At 38.5% G+C, this 23605-nt stretch overlaps 1 protein-coding gene across 1 annotated transcript in view; it reads left to right on the forward strand.

The window, feature by feature from the left end:
* LOC130434061 (nesprin-1-like) overlaps window positions 1-23605 on the forward strand; it is a 77202-nt gene that overhangs the window by 38305 nt on the left and 15292 nt on the right. The window contains 38 exon segments of the mRNA XM_056763938.1: window positions 254-397; window positions 1915-2118; window positions 3770-3904; window positions 4947-5069; window positions 5151-5312; window positions 5668-5868; window positions 7036-7209; window positions 8261-8452; window positions 9514-9529; window positions 9532-9644; window positions 9806-9906; window positions 10145-10286; window positions 10412-10531; window positions 10627-10785; window positions 11232-11447; window positions 11543-11644; window positions 11772-11891; window positions 11967-12167; window positions 12269-12442; window positions 12528-12659; window positions 14031-14227; window positions 14347-14479; window positions 14576-14758; window positions 14839-14988; window positions 15087-15263; window positions 15369-15524; window positions 16293-16448; window positions 16582-16752; window positions 17010-17143; window positions 17248-17452; window positions 18963-19145; window positions 19348-19494; window positions 19570-19724; window positions 19845-19992; window positions 20415-20509; window positions 20610-20844; window positions 21233-21427; window positions 23015-23140. Of these exon segments, the coding sequence (XP_056619916.1) occupies window positions 254-397; window positions 1915-2118; window positions 3770-3904; window positions 4947-5069; window positions 5151-5312; window positions 5668-5868; window positions 7036-7209; window positions 8261-8452; window positions 9514-9529; window positions 9532-9644; window positions 9806-9906; window positions 10145-10286; window positions 10412-10531; window positions 10627-10785; window positions 11232-11447; window positions 11543-11644; window positions 11772-11891; window positions 11967-12167; window positions 12269-12442; window positions 12528-12659; window positions 14031-14227; window positions 14347-14479; window positions 14576-14758; window positions 14839-14988; window positions 15087-15263; window positions 15369-15524; window positions 16293-16448; window positions 16582-16752; window positions 17010-17143; window positions 17248-17452; window positions 18963-19145; window positions 19348-19494; window positions 19570-19724; window positions 19845-19992; window positions 20415-20509; window positions 20610-20844; window positions 21233-21427; window positions 23015-23140 (5877 nt within the window).

Below are 23605 nucleotides of genomic sequence, written 5' to 3' on the forward strand. Positions count from 1 at the left end.
CACCAAAACAGCCTCTTTAAGAGTTTAATTAAAGGATCAAGAAAAGGTGGGAAATTGCTCTTGTCTTGTTAAACTAAATTGCAACCTTGCATACATTCTTTTTACCCTGAAGACAATTTATAACATGTTAGCGCACAGAATAAAGTCCCTTAAGTAAATCTGCACCGATTGTACCTACAGCATGACATGACAGGATACATGCGTGAAACTTGTGGTTTCGATGGCTCATTTTGCGTCTGTCATCTTGTTCCAGGAGGCCATGGTGCAGTATGAGCAGTATGAACAGGAAGTGAAGAACCTACAGAGACTTATTGAGGAGGCACATCGTGTTATTCAGGACCGCCCTGTTGCCACAGGAAACATACAGGAGCTTCAAACACAGATACAACATCATGAGGTGAGGACGCACATCCTTTTTTTAAATTCATTTTCCCTAATGCAAATTTAGGCAGAAAGTACAAAAATGCGTTGTGGTCCTTTAGTTTAAGGTTGCAACCAATGACTCGCAGGTTGCTGATTGTGAACAGCAGTGCAAAACAAGAGCAAATGCAGATGATTATATAATCGTACATAGTTCAAATAGAATATAAATACGCTTTTTAACTTTTTAAAGCAAGGAGAAAAATAATATTACAGTATAACGTGTGTCGTTGATGTCAGAGGTTGCATATCCAATGAACATCTATTGTATTTCAGTGCAAATTCATCTCTCTCTCTCATAATCGATGCCAACCAAATTGTTCGAACTACAATTTGTGTGTAGAATGATTGACTGTCGGAACCATTGAAATTCAAGAAACCTTTAGAAACTGAGCATATTATTGGCTGCATATAAAGTCATTCTGCACAGTGGCACTGTTGAATCGCCAGTTGTGGTCAAATGTAAAATCTGGTTCCCTCACTGAAACCAAAAGAACCACTGCAGTATTTGATAACATTTAGTTTTGCCGGTCAATCTTGAGTTTGAATGAGCCGGGTCATAAATTCCTTACGTGTTTTCAAAGGGCGGTTAAAGGGACAACTCAGACCTTTGACCTCGGTTTGTTGTCCTTAATAACACCAAATTCCTTCCTATCTCTCACGCCCTATCTTGCGCTTTACCATATACACAGAAAGTTGAAATCATGATTAAAACACATCAAATAAAACGGACCTGTGCTCTGATAGCAGTGTTTGGTGAGTTTAGGTCGTTCGGGCTGTGGTTTTATCACCCAGGGTTATTTTCCTCTGCTGTGTCGAATGCTGCAGCTGCAGCTTTGTCCCACATGACCTCATTATCAGAGACTGTCACGTCTGTGTATGTGTGTGAAACTGAGCGACGGTTAGAGAGAGAGCGAGAGACAGGAGGAGCTGCCCCTTCCTCAGGCCCCTCTCGTTCTCCCCCTCGCCCCCCGTTCTTTTGTATTCTGGCCTCAGGATTGGTGCAATGGGGGGAAGGAAATACATTTCAGTCGACAGGAGGGGGATAGACTCTCTGAATGAGCTCATTTCCTGTTCCCGGGGTCTTTGTGTGTATGAGTGTGAGTTGGCCGGTTGGGGCGGGAGTGTTTTCGTCGTGTTACGGTTTCTTCCGTTCCTCAGTCCCTCCCGCTTGCTCTGATTGGCTGAGCTCTCCGCCAGTCAAGTTCGCTTGTGCCTGAAGGCTCGGCTTGTGAGCTTTCCTCCACAGCGTTCCGATTGGCCGAGAGCTCAAAATGCCTTTGATTGTGCCTTTTTTTCTACAGCAAACAGACAGAGTGAGAGAGAGATTCTCAGCTTAGCTCGGCGATGCCGCTCTCTGCCTAAACCCTGCTAAGCTCATTTTCCCCTCATCTATTGGACCTAATTCGCAGGACATATGTTTGTTCGTCTAATGGACTTTAGTCCTCAACTTGGACCTCCGCGGAACAATAAAATAATGTGTTTTTGTGACAGGAACTGGCCCGGAAGATAAAGGGCTACCAGGAGCAGATCTCGGCATTGAACTCCAAGTGCAAGATGTTGACCGTTAAAGCCAAACACGCTACCATGCTGCTGATGGTCAGCGAGGTTGACGGCCTCTCCGACGGCTTGGAAGAGCTGGAGGATGAGGAGGAGGAGATGCCCAAACACCCACCCGCACACCCCTCTGTTGTCATGGTGAGTGATTTACACACGCACACATGTCAGGGCTTTGGGGGGCGTCGGAGCATGGGAGATTTATCTTGTGCTTGTTTATTCATTCTCTGTCATCAACTTTCTTTTTCTCGTCCTCTCTGTGGACAACCATCCTATGTGTCTCTTGTTTCTACCCCGGGGTTTTTCTCGCCAGTTTGTATTGACTCTCTGCTGTTATTTGTCACAGTGAAGGAAACAGGATAAGGGTGTTACTTGTTGTTTACTTTATCAACATTGTTTGTCTTCATTTTTGGGTCCCATTGGACCGGATTGCCCCGCGTTTCGTCAGTGAGGGTTGCTTTGAGTCCCTGTCAGGGCCGGATTTCACATTAAAAACCAACAAGCGGAGTGCAGTTTGGCTGGAGTGTATGGAATTCAAGCTTCTGTCCTTACAGACTTACGGAGAAAGGAGGGGTAGCTTTGCAGTAGTTCAGCAGTCATTGTAGCTCGGTCTATATTTAGCCTGATGCTTGAGAGCTCCAGGGGTGTAGATTACTTTAGTTTATTCAGGCAAGCTCAAGCAATTGTCTTCTGCCGTTGCCCGTGCGTACATTTTTATATGAGGAAAGTGTGTTTCCTGACCTGGTCCATTCCTTTATCATGACGAGAGTTCTGGAAATGTCTTAGTCACGACTACTTAAAACAAATGTGGTCTGTTTGTGATTCGTTGGTTCAGTCGGGATTTTAATTTAGCGGTTCTGCCTGATGCATGACTTCCTGTCAGATTTGTATGAGGTAAAAGGCTTTTCAAACCTTCTTAAAAGCTCTTCACACTGTGCCTTATCTTGGGTACGTTTTAAGCCCAAGTTAGGGCCTCGGGTTATGAAATGTCGCTTCACTGCTTTTGCAAGTTCTGAAGTGTGTCACTGTGGCAAAGGTGTACATTGTTTGATGACGCGGTGCTCAAATGTTTAGCAACATAAACCATCACAAGCTTCCTCATAAACTGCCTCTGTGTTTACCTTGTTGAAAATGGGCAATGTATAGTCACAGAAAGCTGTTTTGGAACAAGCGTAAACTATTGAATATTTGCGGCAAATATGTTTCGAAGACATTTCCACGGATAGACATTAGACAAGCATGTGTTGAAACCTCCATGTTCGTCACACAATGTCCATTTGAATAGTATTTCACCTTAAAATATATATATTTCAACATTTTTCTGGGTTTTCAAATGCACAGGGTGAAACCTGACTGAAGATAAGGTGATGTAAGCACAATTAAAACGGATTGTTACTGCCTTTCCGAAACCTTGGATGTCCAAATTCTTGTTTTTTTAGGGAATGGAAAAGACACTTTACTTTTTAAATCATTTAATATTATGTTGTCAAAGGTGACAAGCACTTTTGGATGTATTGTAAATTTGCAGCACTCAGTGACAAACATAAAGGGTGTCTAATAGTAATGATAAAAATATTTTTTTCTGAAGGACAGCGATATAGAACAAGATATCCCAGGATATCTTGGTTTTGAATATCAGTGTGAAAAGCCCACAACATTCTTCAGGCTCCTGAATTTCTTTATCACTGTTCTTGTTTTCTCAAATCTTCTCTTGGTGCTGGACTTTCTGCTTAGTTTCATTGTCTCTCTCTCTCTCTCTCTCGATCTCTCTTTGGCTCTAATAAATGGTCAGATGACAGCCGGCCGTTGTCATACTCTACTCTCCCCGGTAACAGAGGAGTCCGGTGAGGAGGGCACCAACAGTGAGGTCTCCTCTCCCCTGGGCTGCAGATCCCCCTCACCCGGGCCTAACGCTGACACTTCTCAGGTACCAACCGCACCTCACTAACTCACTAACATTTAATCAACCTGTCTAACTAACACACTTTAAACTTAACCGATCAATTTCTCACGGCAGCCTCTGCACATGTATCGATTTGAATAGGAATGTTTGTCTAAGGGTTCCCACGCTCATGGAATACAGTTGGGTTTATTAGCCCTGGAAAAGCAATGTATGTAATACACTCGTTTAAATGCCTATGTAAAAATAGAAAACTATTATTTAAATCTCTATAATGTGAATATTTTAATATTTTTCTTATAATGCTACAAACGTATTGTGTACTTGTGCCCGACATTAAAACACCAAACAACAACTTTTACAGTCTCATATTTCTACAATAAGCTACAGGTTCAATCATGTAACTATTTTAGAAAGCAGTTTGCCAAACCACAAGTCAGTAATAAAATATTATTTTGTACTAACAAAGCTGAGAACATTAAAAGTGAAATTTAGAAAACAGCATTAATAGTTAATTTTTTTGCAGTCAGAGCCTTAATAATGTATAAACATAACTTTTCAAGGTTAACAAATCTGCATTTGGTAGGTTCCTTTGTGCTTGTCAAAACAAATTAGCTTGTTTAACAAAGTTGAAAAACAAAAACAGAGCAGCTGAACAACTGGCATGCTACCTACGACAGATAAGTTACATAAAAAATAAATGTAGTTAGTTCCCAACACTAATGCACATACGGCATTGATGTAATGAATAGCCTGCAGAACCCTGATTTGATCAAAGGGGCTCTGGAAGTGACAAAGATGTTTTGCTTAGGCTGTGTGTGTTTTAGCATCTGGCAAACAGATCATCAACCACATCGTTGTTCGTCGTTGTGGCGTAACCAAGTTACTGTGTAAATGTGCACGCTGATTTCAAGCAACATCGTGAAACATGCCTTCACAGATGCACAACACGCAGTAGTATCGCTACTGTTTTCTGTATTTTTAGAGGATTAGCAAAGTTTGGTTTATTATTCATGGCTGAACGCACATACAGTCACAGTTGTTGATAACAGTTGCTTTTTTTCTACAGATTTCAGGTCGAGCCCCTCTTAGCAGAGCTCCTCTACAGGAGCTGTATGACCCATCCATGGAGTCGTCGGCCTCGGACAACCTGGACGACCTTCAGCGCTCATGGGAGACTTTGAAGAACGTGGTAATTTGCATAGATCCATCTCGCATTACTAGAAACAAACCACATCCTTTTACGCTGGTTAAGACATGCATTTCTTTTCAGATCAGTGAGAAGCAGAGGAGTCTTTATGAAGCTCTGGAGAGACAGCAGCATTATCAGGAGACCCTGCAGTCTGTCTCGACAAAGATGGAGTCCATCGAAACGGCACTAAATGAGGGGTTAGAGCCAAGCAAGAGCCCAGAGAGCCAGATGGCCGCCCACCAGGTGAGAGATACAGGGCATCTGTTGAAACACTAAAGCTAGATCCCAAATAAACTTCAACCCTGACTGATATCAACATCACAACATTTACTATTTTAAAGTCATGTTTAATAGTTTACCTTTAATTTGCTGTAGCATTACCTTTTTCATTTCTTTTACATTTACATTTATGCATTTGGCAGACGCTTTCTTCCAAAGACTACATTGGATTATCCTATACATTTATACTTAGGTATATGCAACCCCATGGGATCGAACCCACAACCTTGCATTGTTAACGCAATGCTCACTGATCTACATGCACAGCAGTTATCAATAGTTATAAATAGTGACATGAGTTGTTGTTGTGTTTTTGAAGGCTCTGATGGATGAGATCCTGATGCTTCAGGATGAGATCATTGCGATTCAGGCCTCTTTTTCTCAGGAGCTGCAGATGGATGAGGAGAGTTTAGAGGCAGATACTGGCGACCAGCTGGCCCTTCAGTCTACTCTCACTGTACTGGGAGAGCGGATGGCAACCATCCACATGAAGGCCTCCGGCAAGCGGCAGCTTCTGGAGGTGAGAAGGCATTATTTAAATAGTGGGAAATGTTTATTCTGTATTTAAAGGGGTGATTTTTGCTTTGTAATAGTGAACGGACAAACGTGTCACAGTGACATTTTATCTACTTTAAAGTTGGCACAGGTCCCTGGGGTCTTACTTTAAAAATACAGGTACTTACAATGTCTTTATTTACAGCTTTGCCTCATTCAGTGTGGATGATTTTCATTGAAAACTAAATAAATCCATTGATCTCTTGTCTCTCGTGAGACTGGGAACATTGTTCTGTGTTGAGCTTTACAGCCAACATCAGAACAGTTCGTAAGCTTTGCTAATTTTGCCCTGGTGTTGGAACTTCACACTTGCGAAAACAAAAATGGCAACGGCGCAATGGCTGGACACGTTCAGAACAAGGGGTGGATATTTTATAATAAGAACGACTTTTTACGTCATTAAGGATGTGATTTCTGAAGCGCTCCTTTTCTCACAGAATGCAAAGATTGGCTCACATGTAAAAAGTTGATGATTTGCGTTTTAACGTTCTCTAAGATGGCAGATGCAGAAGTGACCCGATTTAGCATTTAAACATGGAAAAATTTATATTTCAAGAAATCACCCCTTTAAGTTGTTTTGTGTTTCATAGTTGTTTTACTATTTGTTTTATTTGTTTACTATTAATAAAAGGTGTTCGATGACAGGTTATGATAAATAGTATTTGTAGTTGCGTTGCCCGTTTTACATCCTGTTTAATACTATTAATTCCAAATCATGCACCAAGCCTTAGACACACCTAGACAAAGTCAAAGAAAGAATAATAGAAGTAAAAGTTAAATCTGTCAGTTCACATTTTAATGCTTATATCACTGCTTTGTTTTATTCTGTTTAAATGATTATTTTGGCCCTCTTGAGAACTCCCTGTTGACTCAGTGTCAGTTTCATTCGTAGTTGTATTAAAGTCCAGTTTGAATACATATTTAAAACACAAATATAACAGGTTGGTCCCACTACACTTGCGTCTTGTACCACACAAATGTCTGGTTAACTCAATTAAAATAATGTCTTAGGTTGTTGATGGCGTATCACCAGATTGTGGGTCAATGTTTGAGCTTCGTTCCAAAACACACCTTTGACCAGATCACTTGACGGATTCTGACAGCCTTATTTTTTGCGTTCTCCGACCCGCAGGAGCGCTTGAGTGAGCAGTTAGAGGAACAGCGTCAGGAACAAGCGCTGCAGCGTTACCATAGCGAAGCAGAGGAGCTTGACAACTGGCTGCTGAGCACACGAGCCACACTAAGCTCCACCCTACAGCCACACCCACAGGATATGGACATGGAGGAGCAGCTGATTGACTGCCAGGTAAAAGTCCCGGCCTTGCTATGATGACACTGTTTGTTCTATTATTAAAGAGTTGTTTATTTTTAGAGAATCAAGCTGAATTGTGGTGTTTTATAGTGGACCACTTATCTTACTGGACAAAATTCAAACAAATGTAATTAAACGTTACCAGCACAGATTCATTAAAAAGAAAGTCCTAAATCTGTATTATACATGTTGCTGTGTAGCTTTCCTTTAGTTTTACGGTATCATGTCTGAATTCACCAGAGTGGGCTAAAGTAAACCTGATAAACTGTGTGCTTTTGTCCGGATCTGTTGGTCAGTAGGATTAGGGGTTTCTTTATCCTCTGCAGTCATCAGAGCATGTCTACATTCCTTCAAGGAGACTCGCACACTAACACGTTTTTTGTGTTTTGATTAGAGGGTTGTAGGGATCAGGTTGACTTTTAACCTGATAATTAAACTCTTTGTGAAAATCCAGGGTGGCCCTGACCCTCCGCTGACTGCTGTTAATGTTTTTCCAGTCCTCACTGTTGAATGCTGTCGGCTCTCTTAACAATGAAGCTCTATCCAGCTTTAGCTGTCCTACATATCTGCAGAGCACTCTATACTAACTAGTGTAGTTTGGATTAGTGTACCTGTGTTCTGCTGTGATATGGTAAGGGTTTAGATGTCTGAAGGCCCGTCTAAGGATCTTACGAAGAGTCAGTCACTGTAGACACGCACACACTTGTGTCCTATCAACGTCTATTTGCAACTTCTTACACCTTGTGTTGTGGTTGTGCTTGTATTGTTTATAGTCAGTCGCTAGATCAATAATCAATACTTTTATCATTTATTAGTAATAATAATTATATCTATAAAAGAAAGTTATGTATAGGCTTTTATTAAGAATATATCTTCATGGCAATTTTGGACAATGATGATAAACAAAGATAACTTCTTGAAGCTTAAAGTCTTCAGTTCCTTATAAATAGAGATACTGAAAAATATAGCTGGAGATTTTGGATAAAACTGTAAAAATGACTTAAATGTATCGCTAATTATTTTCAATCTCTTGTTGCTGGTTTAGAACATGTTACTAGAGATCGAGCAGAAGGTGTTGTGTCTGTCTGAGCTGTCAGTACACAGTGAGAGTTTACTCATGGAGGGGAAAGGCGGTACACGGAGCGATGCTGAGCAGCTTTCCTTCAAACTGTACAGCCTTAAATCCAGCCTGCTGGAGCTACAGAGAATCCTACAGGACAAACAGACCCACATACAGGTGAGCAACACCAACTCCAACTATAATACATACATTTAAAATAAGAATATCCATTTTAAATAGTTAGGTAAAATATCAAAAATTGCTCAGAATACAGAATATGGCGCTTTATAAGAACCACCAACACAAATGCTAAAATAGACAAACAAACGGATGCTTTGTTCCATAGAACAAGCAAAAAGGCAAGCGCTGTTCATTGTTGAGAAAGATGTTCCATTGCGCTTCAACAGCAAATGTCTAAAACAAAGAGCTTTTAGAAATGGTGGTGTGTGTCTGGAAATTTTCGCTCTGCTTGTGTAAATGTATCTGTCATGACATAATGCATTCTCATTTGGGTTTTCTGCTATTTCTCAGCTGTGTCTAAACTTTGACCTAAATTGAAAGAATTTTTTGCATTTATTTATTTTGTTTTTTTAATTTGTATTTTTTCAAAAGGGGTTTCTACATAGGTTTATAGTTTGGGCACATTCTATAAAACAAGCGAACCAAACATGACGTATTTATGTAATGTTCTTTTGTGCATCAAATAATTTGAAGCCAAGTACATTTTATATTATCTACTCTCAAATCTAAGAGATTTAGGCTGGTTCATGTTTAAAAATATTTGCTTTTTGAACAAGGAAAATAAGGTAAATGTACATTTAAAATATTTAATGTTTTTAGGTGTTTCCAAACAATTAAAAAATTAATTTTCAGGCCTGACATTTTAATGAAAATGTATAAATCTTGTGCAGTCTAGATTTTTTTATGCTCAGCACTACATTATTTCATATTTTTGTGAGTGAGTGCAGTGTATAAAAATAAATATTAAAAATCTATCAAAAGAAAATCTTAAATGACCTGTAAAGTAATAGAAACAAGTATTTTATTGCTTGCAAAAACAAGTTCAGAACACAAATATTGAGTGTTTTAGCTTTTAAATGATGCATAGTTTTTGACAGTTGATTTAATAATGTTGTAAAACAAAGGTAATAAAAATGCAGACAATAAATATGTACTTTCCATGGGCCCTGTGCATGTTAAAAGGTTCATCTTTAACTTACCTTTGTCTTTCCTTTAAGGGGTCACTACAGGAGCAGGAGATATTGAATCAGACTCGTCTCTGTCTCAGAGCCCCAATATGATGGACTGGCTCAGTCAAGCACGATCCACACGCAACCAGCAGCACCAAGACACAGTCCAAAGACAGAAGGTAAAGCGTCTTAAATACTCCAAAGCAGTAACATGTAAAAACATGAAAGCTAGTACTTACATTACATGCTTCATAAAACACGGATACTTGCATTTGAGTAAATAGCCTTTGCACTTGACTTGGAGGTTAGTTGTTTACATCAGCTCTCACATGTAATAAAGGAGTTGGAGGAGCAGCTCGGCGAACAGAAGAGGTTACTCCAGTCTGTAGCATGTAGAGGAGAGGAGATTATATCAAAGAGAACAACAGCGAATGGAGAGTGGTGAGTCCTTTTACACTAACTCATCCACTTTTTCTACTTCTGTTCCTTCAAATTTATGCCAGAACTTTCAGAAAAGTTTCTCTGTATGTTGTGGAATTTTTTTGCATTTATTTGTCTTGCTTATATTTTTTATGCAAATATCACATTACACAAATTTTTGCATAATTGTACTAAAAAGAGCAAGTGGACACTTTACAGACTAAACAAACCTAATGAGATTTTTTTCTGTTCTCCATAGTTCTCCCACAGATCAATCAGAACTGGATGATGATCACTGGCCTGAGAACATGAGCTCAAAGGATCAGATGAGAGTCAGATGGGAGAACATGAGCAAAGACCTCAGCAACAAACTCAAGCTTTCACTCAACACGATGGAGCAGGTGACGTGTAACACGGTAAACAACATCCACACCATTTCATATGATAGGTTGTATTGTTGTCACTTTCACAGCCCAAGTTCACGAAGATTTGTTACTTAAATAAGGATCTGAATGTGTTCTCATAGGTGTACCAGCCAGTGTCCAGCCCTTGTGGGGTTTTCAGAGGTGAACCAATGACAGAGGACATCCTGTCACCCAGAAGTCTGTTTGAAGGATTCAACCAAGAGCTGGAGGACCTGCCTCAGGTACTGCAACATTTGAAATTTTACCTTTACACGTGTTTAGTGTGAATGTAGTCAATGAAGTCAGATTTGGTTGTTCATTCATGTCCTCCCGACAGGAAGGGGGCGCTGACAGCAAGCGTGTTCATGCTCTTGAGAATGTTCTTTATGAGGCTGTGTCATCAGCTTCCTCATGGCTGGATGGTGCTGAGAATGAGCTCATATCTGGTCCAATGCTACTATCCGATGACTCAGAAACTCACTTGGGCCATTTAGAGGTGAGACATGCATTTCACATTGTGTTTTAGTCGTGCTGTCAAATCGATTAATTGCGATTAATCGATTCCAAAATAAATGTAATATGTGTTTTTGGCGTTTAAATGTATATGTATGTATAACATACACAAGATATTTAGGAAATATGTGTAATATACATTTATTTGCACACGTTATACATATAAATTATAATTAAATATAAATGTATAAAAGTATACTGTATATGTTAAAATGTGTTATATTATCAAAAAATTAAATTATATGTGTTCATTTATAAATACACATAAATATACAATGTAAACACAAACACTTATTTTGGAATCGATTAATCGCGATTAATCGGATTGACGGCTCTATATTTTAGTCAATTTTTTTATAAAAACAAGGACTCTTCTTGTCTCAACTTTTCTTGTCCTGTCTCACTTCTAATTTTGGCTCGTCTCTTCAGGGTTTGAGTAAGGAAGTAAAGAATATCAACGAGGAGGTGTGTAGAAGTCTAGAGGTGCTTGGAAGAAAAGAGCGGCTTTGGGATGAAGGTGAAGGAGATGTTTTAGTTGAGGAGGTGTTAGATGGTTTAGAGGGAAGACTGAAGCTGATGAATTCAGTGTTGGAGGAGCGATGTGACAATATGAAAGAAAAGTTGCAGGAACTCAACGCTTTCCAGGTAAGTCTTCTTAGGTATGTTGCTTCTGTTTCATATTTAAATCCTTATAGATACACTTTCATCTGTTTTTCTCTTTTTCTTTGCGTTTTTGTCAGACCGATTTGAGGCTCCTGCTCACTGCGCTTAGCGATTCAAAGTTCCAGCTTTCCCAGAAAATGAACGCAGCGATGGATCGGCCCGCCTCCAAACAGATGGAGGTCAGATTCAGAGGCCTCCAAACTCTTATTATATTTCTTACCCTGTCATACGAATCCCATCGAAGCGTTTAGATTATCATATAATTTGTCTAAACAATAAGATGAATGAAGTGTCTGTAATTCACAGATTCTAGCTGAAGCGGAGGACAGTCTGAGGGAGTTTGAGCAGAAAGTTTCTGAGATGAAAAGTAGAGGAGAGACACTGCAGCCTAACCAGCTGTGCACTCAAGAGCTGCTGAAACTACAGGTTTTACAACAATTCTTGTTTTTATGCTTTTGTTTTTTACATGATCATATAACTAAACCATGTTCTTTTATGTAGGATGCTTATGAAGAGCTGGTGGAGATGGTGGGCTCTAAGCGAAGCGGTCTAAACCAGACGTTGGTTCTAAAGGCTCAGTATGAGAGAGCTCTGCAGGACCTGATAGATCTGGTAGACACAGCCCAGGACAAAATGGCAGCAGATCAGAAGATGAAAGTGAGCTCTGTGATTGAGGTTCAGATCCTTTTAGATAAACACAAGGTAATACTCTCTTTTTGTGTTTCATTCCTTCTGTTTCTTTGCTTTTTAACAAATTGAATGTATTGTGTTTGTATTTAAAAAAACTTTACATTCTCCTGCAGGAGTTTTTCCAGGGGTTGGAGACACATGTCGTGCTGACACAGGCCTTCTTCAGGCAGGTCAGTGGGTTGGTGGTGCAAAGAGAGGTTCAAAGCCTTGATGAAACTGTCACCCAGGCTCAGTCTGTACTAAAACAGGCCCATAAACGAGGAGTGGAGCTGGAGAGCATCCTGGAGGTGACTTTGTGTTTTCATTAATAACGCCAGGCTTAAAAGGGCTGAAAAAGAAAACTGAATGACTGTTGTGTGTTTTGGGCACCAGTGGTGGCGGAATTTGGCAGCTGATTATCAAGACCTGTACAAGCAGCTGGAGGCTGTAGAGAGTGGCATCCCCAACGTGGGCCTGGTGGAAGAGACAGAAGACAGAATGAGAGAGAGAATCACTCTGTACCAGGTATAGCATCTACACATAGACATTCTCGCAAACACACTGTACATTGTACCGTAATCCAACAGTGTTTTTTTGTTTTATAACAAATGTAAAATATAAATGGGATATAAATAAAACAAATGTTTGAAAGAATTAATAAGTAGCAAGAAGTCTGTACTTTTTACGTAGTATGCAGTAGTTTTCAAAATTGATATCCAGTTATGGAGAATTAACTTTGCTTTATATTCAGATATACTAATAAATATGAAAGAATTTGTATTAATGTTGCGTAGCTGGTGTGTAACTTGAAGCTAAGCTTTGGCAAAAAACGTATAGAGTTGTGGTAACAAAATATAACGAGACAAGAATATCAACAAAAAAATTATAATAGACAAAATCCTAAAATACAATTAATAAAATTGTCGTTAAAGTATGTTTTATTTCCTGTCAGCTTTTTTTTCTGTGAATTGCTATAATAAAACAAGCCCATATCCCTTGATATGCTGTAATATTCCTTGATAATTATCCAATAAATGCCCGTGAACGTTTTGTGTTTTGTAAATTTTACACAGTACAATACATGTCAGCTGTCTTTAATATTTAGTCATTTATTATTTAGTCATGAATTGTTATTTGTAGTCAAAGGTTCACTGTGTAAAATGAATTGCGGCATCAACTGGTGAGGTTGTGAATCATACCAATGGCTCACCCCACCCCTCCCTTTTCAAGCACTTTGTGGATGACACAGAACAGAAGAAACCGCCACTTTTCCGCTTCTTTGCCGAAGTAGATAACATATTTACGAAAGTGCTCTGTGGAGTAGATTGTCAATTTAGGGCTTAAACAACATGGCGAATTCCATGTAAGGGGACATAATGTAGATAGATATCGTTAATTCTAAGGTTATAAAAAAACTTCATTATTTAATGTCTTTATACACCTCTGAAGATATTAGTTGTTATATATATATATATAATGTTTATGAAGAGTTTGGTTCTAATATATGATCATTTTCAAAAATCTTTTTTTTATTATGTTATCATGTTTTTATTGGGGTATTTTGTGTTAGTTAGCTGTATTTTTTAGTTATTATGGCTTAAATCAAAACAAACCAACTGCTGTTTTATTTATATGAATTGGTATGCACAAAAAAAAACAGGATTTTTGACAAATTTAAAAAAGGATGTTATCTAATTTTGGAACCAAACTTTTATATATATATATATATATATATATATTTATATTGCGTTTGTGTCAATAGATTCTCCAAAAAATGCACATCGGAGCTTTAAAACATGTTTCCTAATAATAAACTATACCTTGAGGCTAGATTTTAAGTAAATTTGACATTACCTATTGTGTGATCTCTCCGATGTTGTATATGTCTCATTTCAGCGTCTGAAGTCCAGTCTGTCTGAGCGGCAGCAGCAGTTGTACAAGTTGTTGGATGATGAAAAGAGGCTTCTCTTACATGTGTCCTGCTCAGAACTGGAGACTCAACTCAACCAGCTGGGAGACCACTGGCTCAGTACCACAACTAAGATTAATAAAGAGCTACAGCGTCTGGACTCCACCCTTAAACACTGGATCAGGTCTCAACATCTGACTGCTTACTACTTGTGCTTCTGTCTACCCTCACAAATACACAAAATATTATATACAGTATACACATCTCTATATCCATATCACGTCTCTGTAAATCTTATTTTAGGTACCAAAGTGAGTCGGCTGAGCTTAGGCAGTGGCTGAGTTCAGCACTAGACCGTCTGGAGTTCTGGAGCACTCAGTCCGTTACAGTTCCTCAAGAGCTGGAAACTGTAAGAGATCATCTTCATGCATTCCTGGTAAGAACCTCAAACAAATACTGTTTGTTAGTTAGATTATTTAACCAACATTGATTCTTCGAAACACTCTACATGACCTCATCCATATATCTGCAGGAGTTCTCCAAGGAGGTGGATGCCAAGTCGTCTTTGCGTGCCTCAGTTCAGAGCCAAGGAAACCAGCTTCTCCGGTTAAAGAAAGTGGACACGGCAACACTCCGGGCAAATTTGGCCCAGATAGAAACGCAATGGGCTGATCTTCTCGCACGTATCCCAGTAGTCCAGGAGAAGCTCCACCAGGTATGATGACTTAGATTGGGATGGTTCAGATTCCCAGTTTAACAAGGTGCTAAATGTTTTATTCGTGTTGTGACCTACAGCTGCAGATGGAGAAGCTGCCGTCCCGTCATGCAATAACTGAACTCATGAGCTGGATATCCCTCATGGAGAACATAATCAAAGAAGATGAACAGAAGATCATTGGGGCAGTGGGATCAGAAGTTGTGCAAATGTATCTTCAGAAATACAAGGTATGAGAAAAGTGGAATAGTCCTTTTTTTTAATGTTTTAATTGCTAGCTCAGTGTTTTGCTTGTCTGTATTTACCCCTCTCATTGTCCTCCAAACAGGGTTTTCAGATTGACCTGTCATGCAAGCAACTGACGGTGGACTTTGTGAATCAGTCGGTTCTGCAGATCAGCAGTCAGGATGTGGAAGGGAAGCGCAGTGACAAAACAGACTTTGCTGAACGTCTTGGGGCCATGAACCGGCGCTGGCATATATTGCAGGGACGTGTTACAGAAAAGGTCAGCCATGCCTGTGAAAAAACTTCTTACAACTTTTATCAATGTACACGTCATAATATTTTCATTTGCATCTTCCTTAAAACTGGTGTGTTATGTGATTCACAGATTCAGGTTTTAGAGGGTCTTCTCGGAAGCTGGTTGGAGTATGAAAGCGTGGTCCAGACCTTGACAACTTGGTTCAGTGTACAGGAAGAGAAATTGAAGAAGAAACACAGGATTGAAGATGTTTCCTCAGCCCAGAATGCACTCAAGGACTGTCAGGTAGATACTACGCTCGGTAAAATGTTAAGAAACCTAATAGTTGTTATGCTTCATGGTTATTACAGTTTACTAAAACTTAAACTAGTAAAACAGTTCTATTAATTGAAATCAAATAAAATATAGGCTTAAATATTATTTGAAGAACTGGAGAAGAAATTAACATTTTGTTTAGGCACTACAATTATTAACTGGAAATATTAATAAAAAAAATAAAAACTTTAACCAGAACTGAAATCAATACCTATATAAAATACCTATATATAAATATTACGGAAGCCCTGAACCGCATTGTAAAAACTATTGGTGAAGGGAATAAAAGTCCTTACTTTCTCTTTCTGTTAAATTATTTTTTAGAAGATAGACAATTATGACATAATAATAAAATGTGACATGATAAAAATCTATGACAACGTGAAGTTTAAAATTACGTCTTAGACTATTGTGAGTCATAATCAATTTGGACGTAACAATGCTTTTTTTTATATATATTTAAAAAAATGAAAGATCCATTTTTTTTAAAGAGAATAAACAATAAACCAAAATTTAGGCTAAAGGACAGAATGTAATTACAATCTTGTTTTCTTAATTAAATTTCTGAAAATGACACTCAAATTATCATGAAAACAAACTGAAGAAACCAAAATCTAGAATAAAAGAAATATTGTAACTGTGCACTACACGGTACATACAGTACTGTAGTGCACTTTATGAATTCACTTTCTTTTATTGTTCAAAAATGTTAAACTGTATTGTGTTTCCTTGTGCTAGGAAATGGAAGTGTTAGTTAAAGAGAAAGAGAAGGATCTGGAGAAGGGTGAAGAGAAAGGATGCTTACTTATCCAGGACAAGACTGGGGAGACCGGCTCTGTCATTAAGGAGACTATAAAAAGGCTCAACCAGTCCTGGGCCAATCTAGGTCACATGGTTGGTTTTGAAAAGAGCATTTCACTTTATGTTGTTGTTGCCTACATTGTTTACATCACAATTTTACATTAACATAGAGTGGATGGGTTGAGGCCTTTGTCGGTTTGTCAGCTGAAGTTTTTGTTTCTTGCAGGTCGGTCAGCAGACGGTCAGTCTTCGGTCTATCCTGGAGCAGTGGAGTGTGTATAAACAAGCGTACGATGAGATTCAGGGTTACCTGATGGAGGGGCGTTACACTATTTCTCGCCTGCGCCTCCTCACCGGCTCCCCAGAGGCTGTGCAGGTTCAAGTGGAGAATCTTGAGGTGCTCATCTTTCTTCCTGTGGGACATTTGATATATTTCACCGTATCCATAATAACAGTTTATAGACTGTTTAATCCAACCCAAATTACAATGCATTCAAAGTATACATTTTATCAGTTGTGTGACGTGGGATCGAAACCATGGCGTTATAATAAAAGGAAAAATATTTTTGGTGATGAACTTTGTACAACTACAGTGATTGCCATTATGTGTAGTGAATAACTAATACCATTCATGGCTTTGTGTGTGTGTTTTAGAGTTTACAAGATGAGCTTGAGAAACAGGAAAGCAGTTTACGAAAATTCGGCTCCATAACACAACAGCTGTTAAAGGACTCCCATCCTTCAGTGACTGAATCACTCAAAACAGCACTTGGTGATGTCAACCTGAGGTGAGCATATCAAATTATTTTAACTACTAACTACTCAAATGTACAGATTAACATGTTGTATTTACTCAATTGAAATCGTTTACCATCTGCTGGTGTGCTGTCAGGTGGAACACACTACTGGAGCAGATCTCAGATCAGCTGAGGAACAGTAAAAACCTTCTGCAGCTGTGGCAACATTATAAAGCTCTTCATACTCAAAGCAACACCGACATCCAGAAACTAGAGGAACAGGTGGAACATCTACTCAGGAGCGCCACCAACAGGGACATCACTGAACAGGAGGTGAAGATCTGGTTGCATCAATGCATGGTGGGTTTAGAAAGCATTTGTATTTGTAAACGCTCATTGAATTGCAAATTCACAAGTTAACAAACTTTTTAATAAATGGGACTTCAAATTTTCTCATGTCATAACAAACCTGTTTGGCTTTCTTTCTTCTGCAGAAGAAAAATTTTTTTTATAAACATTTATGCTTCAACAATATTGGGGCCCCACTTACTTCCACTGTATAGACACAAAACAGTTGGGACATTTCTCAAAATATCTTTTTGTTTCACATAAGAAAGAGTCATAGACAGGTTGCATGAGGATGAATAAATAGTACATTTTTGACTGAACTATCCATTTAAATGGGTCGTATGACACGGCTTAAACAAATATTTTACTTTGTTTGGATGTAATGCAATGTGTATACATGATTTAAGGTTCAAAAACGCTGTTTTTCCACACACCTTGCATGTTTGTATCTCCTCTTTGTGCCGCCTCTCTGAAACTGACAGATTTTTTCAAAGCTCATCACTCTGAATAGTGAGAACTATATGGTATAATTGACCAGTTAACCAGTGCATAGTGATTGGTCGAATTCAGCAAGCGTGTGATGGAAATGTAACGCCTCTTACCATATTTGGAAAATCATGTTCCAAAGCAATTGTACTGACAGGTACACCCACCTTACTTGCGTATAATTGTGGGTGGTCTTAGTCAAACCATACCACAAACTGACTTTTATATGTGGGGGTGTGGTTACACGAGGCGTTTCAGGCAGGTCTGGGTGAGCATTCTCTTTTAGATAGAATGCATCTTTTTTTCCGACACTTTCATTTCTGCAATTTAATGTCTAATGCATGCATGGGCAACTTATAACACACCAAAGACATAGAAAAACACGTATTTGTGCCATATGACCCCTTAAACACAACATGAAATGTATTTTGTAGCCTTTTGTAAACATGTATATGGGTCAATGACAAATAAGATTTTCAAGAAGAAAAATTTTTTTTTTTATGCAAAACAGTTTGAAAATGTATTTTTATGTCCAAAAAAATGTATTGTGTTTGATTTATATTGGTTTTACAGCATTTTAGGGAGCATTAATTCATTATTAAACAAGATTTCTGATTTTACCACCCAGAAAATGTCAGGTGGTGCGACCATATATTAATTTAAAATAATATACATTTAATGTATTTAGCACTGAGTATTTTTCCCCTCATATATAAGAAATTTAACATAAAATCATGACAAAATATTTTATTAAGAATTTTATTGAGAAAATTAACATTTATTTCTCAGTTTTGTTCTCTGTTTGTATGTTCGGACGGTCGCACCACCTGACATTTTTGGTCTTTCAAACACCAAAACTCAAAAAATCTATTGAATTTCAATAAAATGAAAAGGGTTTCTTATAAAGGACATATTGTAGATCCATTTGATATATGACATGTATTTATTCAAATTCTTTTTAGGAAAATAATGAATTTGGACACAAAAAATACATGTCACGTCATTGACCCATAAACGTTTTCTGGCATTCCTGTAGGAGCTGATGAAGGCCGAGGGATCCTCGGAGTCTGGTCTCCAGCAGCTGAACACGTTTACAGGGCAGCTGAGACAGCAGGTGGACCCCTCTGCCATGACTACCTTCCATACAGACCACCTGTCACTCACTGAGCGCTTGGCAACGGTTGGACACGCCCTCCAAAGACAGCAGTCTCTCTTAGAGGTCAGAGAGGAATAAATTATTCAAAGCAAAGTTGAACTTTTCCTCACCAACACCTTTTTAAACCAAACCACTGAACATTAAACAATTTTCAACTTTTGTTTAGTTTTGATTTCACACTTTTTCTTATCACCAAAGCCTGTGGCTAATGTAAATGAGATTGATTTATTTTTATTAATAAATGGTTTTTCTTTCCTTCCTCTAGGCGGGTTTTAAGGACTATGAGAGGTTTAATGAGGAGTTATATTCTCTGAGTCACTGGGCAGAAGAAGCAGAGAAGGTTCTGAAGGAACCAGACCCAGCTGAATCCCCTGATATAATAACTGTGCAGCAACACATGGAAAAACTTAAGGTGAAAAATTGTTTGGTAAAAATAAGCACCTCTGTACGCTGTCAACGTTCTTACAGGATAAATGCTTGTCCACAGGGGCAAATGTTGAAGCTGAGCAGTCTTTCTCCTGATCTTGAGCGCTTGAATCAGTTAGGTTATCAGCTTCCCCTCAATGATAATGAAATCAAGCGACTTCAGAACCTCAACAGGAGCTGGTCTTCTAACTCTGCACGTACAATAGAGAGATTCAGGTACTCGATTTCTATTGATCCTCAGTAGATCTTACGGTAAAAAATGACTTTAGTTTGTCTTTAAATCCTCTGCTACTCGCTAGATATTTACAATGTTCGTTTTTGTCTATGTTGTTGCAGTAAACTCCAAGCCCAGGTCCTGCAAAGACAGACCTACTTGGAGAAGTGTGATGCTTGGCTAAGCTTCCTCAGTCAAACCGAGGAGAAGCTGGGCGCTGAGATTTCTGGGAACTACCAGAGCTTGTTAGAACAGCAGAGAGAACATGAGGTGATGACAGACATAATGGTTTTATTATATTGCAATTTCAACTCAAAATGAAAATTATTTTATTTTTTACATTTACTCTTCAAACCTGAATGACTTTCTATAGTAGAACACAAAAGAAGATTGTAAAAGAACGTCTGTAAATAATGACATCGGTCTGCCATTGACATTCATTGTATGGACATAAAACCACTGAGGCATTTTATCAAAAGATCTTCTGTTGTGATCCACTGAAAACAAATTCATCGCAAGGTTTTAAGCCGACATAAGCGTTAATAAATGCTGACAAAATGTTTATTATTTTAGGGTGAACTTTCCCTAACAAAGAATCATAATATACAGTAGATTGTATGATATATCGGGTCATTGTCGAATCCTTCCCTGTAGTTGATGACTCTTCTCTAACTTTCTTTTTTTATGAATAGTTGTTCCAAGCAGAAATGTTCAGTCGACAACAGATTCTCTCCTCTATCATCAGTGATGGACATCAGCTATTAAATGAGGGACAGGTGGAAGACAGGTAACATTGCAGAACCTGCAATGATTTGTTTCTGATCTTTTGTTGCTGTATATTAACATTCCTGGCAATGACCTCTTCTGTTTTGTTATCTAAACAACAGGGATGACTTTGGTCTGAAACTTGCACTGCTTAGTAACCAGTGGCAAGGTGTGGTGAGGCGGGCCCAGCAAAGACGTGGGATTATTGACAGTCTTGTTCGCCAATGGCAGCGATACACAGAGCTGATAGGAAAGCTACGTCATTGGCTGCAAGAGATATCAGTTGAATCAGAAGATCAACAGCAGGGGCCAACGGTCGCACTACAGCAGATCCGAGGATTGTTGGATCACATACAGGTAAGCATATTGATTATATTCTCAAAATGAAAATATTGTTAAAAAGAGTATTTGAAGAGAATTATTCAACATCTACCAATGGCAGATGAATTGACACACCAAATATGTGTTTTATTTTTTATATTTTGCATTATTGCTTTATAAATGAATGAATGGGACATTTGGAATAATAATGAATGCTATTATTGTACATACTGTAATATTACCATGTATAGAAATATAGAATTTTGCCAGACAAAATAGTGCAAAAAGGCTTAACTAACCAATACACCACCACCACACTGTCCTGTAAAATACACTGTAAACAACAGTAAAGTAGAAATAAATAAAGCAGTAAACCCACCTGAAACCCATTGCTAGTAAACTAAATGTCCTTCTCTCCATTTAGCTGAAGGAGCGTGTGCTTCAGAGGCAGCAGGGCAGCTATATCTTAACAGTTGAGGCTGGGAGGCAGTTACTCCTGTGGGCAGATGCCAAGGCGGAGGCCTTACTTCACACTGACCTCACTGATGTACAGGAGTGCTGGAGGACCGCTAACATTCGCCTCGATGAGAGAAAGAAAGAACTGCTGTCTTTGCTAAGAGTGAGTTTTGAGATCATAGTTTACATTGTTTCAGACATGTTTATTAGGGGCTGTGTCCCATGAGGTGTTTTTACACGGCTGAAAATGGCCACTGCAGGCGCAGCGTTCGCCCCCAAGTCGAGCATTTTTCCACCGTGGAGGTTTATTTTTTATGTCGCTATATAAGATTAAATTAGTTAAATAGATTTTTTATTTATTTTCAGTTCATAATGTTAGTACCTCAACTCAAAAATATTTCAGTTTAATATTTCTGAGGCAACATTTCTAATTTCTGCTTATTTTGGTTATTATTTAAGTTTTTTAAATCATATTTAGGCCAACATTTTTTTTTAAATCAATAAATAGAAACCACAATAACCTTTGTTGCAAATCTCTAGTTCTATTTTGTTTTATTGGTTCTTAGAGTTCAATGGACTTCTTGGTGGCTTGTTTTACAGTTTATTAGTATGGTGATATATACATCTTGAATGACAACCTGTTGCATTGTGGGAAAATCCTCATTGAACTGTCATTTGTTACAAATTTTATAGCACAAGTTACTTATGCCAAATATTTTTTAAGGCTATATCCATATTTAAACCTTTAAGTTCGGATTGGTTTGACATTCTCTTGCGTTTATTCTATAGTATTTTACACAAGAAATCAGTACTTCAACTATTTCTAGTAACTCATTTTTTTGAGTTGGTTAGTTTGGTTTCTTTCTCTAGTGGTGTTCTGAAATAATCTCTTTTCTTGTATAAAATATGGAATCACAATCATTTTTTTGTGGAACATTTTGCATTGTTATTATGCACAAACAGTTGAATATAAGTTATGAACTGCAGCCAAAATGCTGCAAAGCTATACATCTTCATTGTGTTTTATATTAAATCAAAGTTACACAATAAAAACACTTTGCATGTGACCTTACAAAACAAACAGAGTCCACCTATGACAACAAGAGTAAGAGTGTGTGTATGTGCGTGCGTGGGGGGGTTATTCAAGAGAGAGGAAGAGGCAGCTAGAGATGCGAAGGCGAGTGAGATATCTTTAGTACTGTAGGAGACAGGAAACAGAGGAATCCAAGAAAAGCTGTGCTGCCAACACAGGGCAGAACGGACAGGCAGTGATCTGCTCCATTTTGACGAAGCACACTGAGGTACAGACGCAGGCAGAACACCAATTTGGGATTGTAAAAGAAAATGGCATTTCTTGCTCCGGCCTCTGGCTCTCTCTCTTCCTCTGTCATCCTCTTTCTTCCGTTTTCTCGGATGCAGTGACGGAAGGTACCAGACTGCTTTATATTAACATAATAATGTCTCTCTCCTCTATCAGGGCGGGACCTTGACCCTTTTACTCTGATCGTATTTGAATGAAAACTTTGGTCATATCTGATTGGTTGACATCTCTTCCATCCAAAATTCTTGCTGCTGCCGTGATTTCACAGTGAATTTCAGTCATTGAGAATAAACAGGCATTTTGCATTACAGCATCATGATGACTATGCTTAGCATTAGTGTTTTACATATCTATGTTGATGGGTTATAGGATGTGCTTTCTCTATATATATCATGATTTATGTTTATGATTCGTGTTTTGTGTGTGCAGGACTGGGAGCAGTGTGAGAAAGGTATTGCTGCATCACACGAGAAGCTAAGAGGTTTTAAGCAGAAGCTCTCTGTGCCTTTACCCGATCACCATGAGGACCTGCACACCGAACAGATCCGCTGCAAGGTACACGTGCAAACACACACACAGACAAATTTAACTCAACTTGTTGTGGCCTTCTCGAGGATTGTCAGTCTTCGTATCTTTCATTTCATTTGTTTTTCAGCTTTAAAGAGAGGATGGAGTTTAGATTATTAATTCATATGTTGAGTCTAAAGTTATTTATTCTATATTTTTATTACTGTAGTCTATTGCAGTCCACTTCGTTGCATTTGCTTGCTCTGTGTATGTTGGCTGCGTGTGTGATGATGCCCGTAGACTGATGAATTTTTTATCTGGAAAGGAGAGTTGATTTTTTATGTATAATGTTTGAAGGAGGTGTGTGCAGTAGTAGGAGTTTGAGGGCCAATCAGATAGCGTTGAGGTAAAATATCAGTAGTTTCTGTGACTTTGCCTGAGGGAAGGCAGTGGAGGTGCATGATAATAAACGTTCTTCAGCCCAACATGTCAGTGCAGAGATTTAGTAGGAAG

This window comes from Triplophysa dalaica, chromosome 13 (assembly GCF_015846415.1).
Source record: "Triplophysa dalaica isolate WHDGS20190420 chromosome 13, ASM1584641v1, whole genome shotgun sequence".
Taxonomy (NCBI): Eukaryota; Metazoa; Chordata; class Actinopteri; order Cypriniformes; family Nemacheilidae; genus Triplophysa; species Triplophysa dalaica.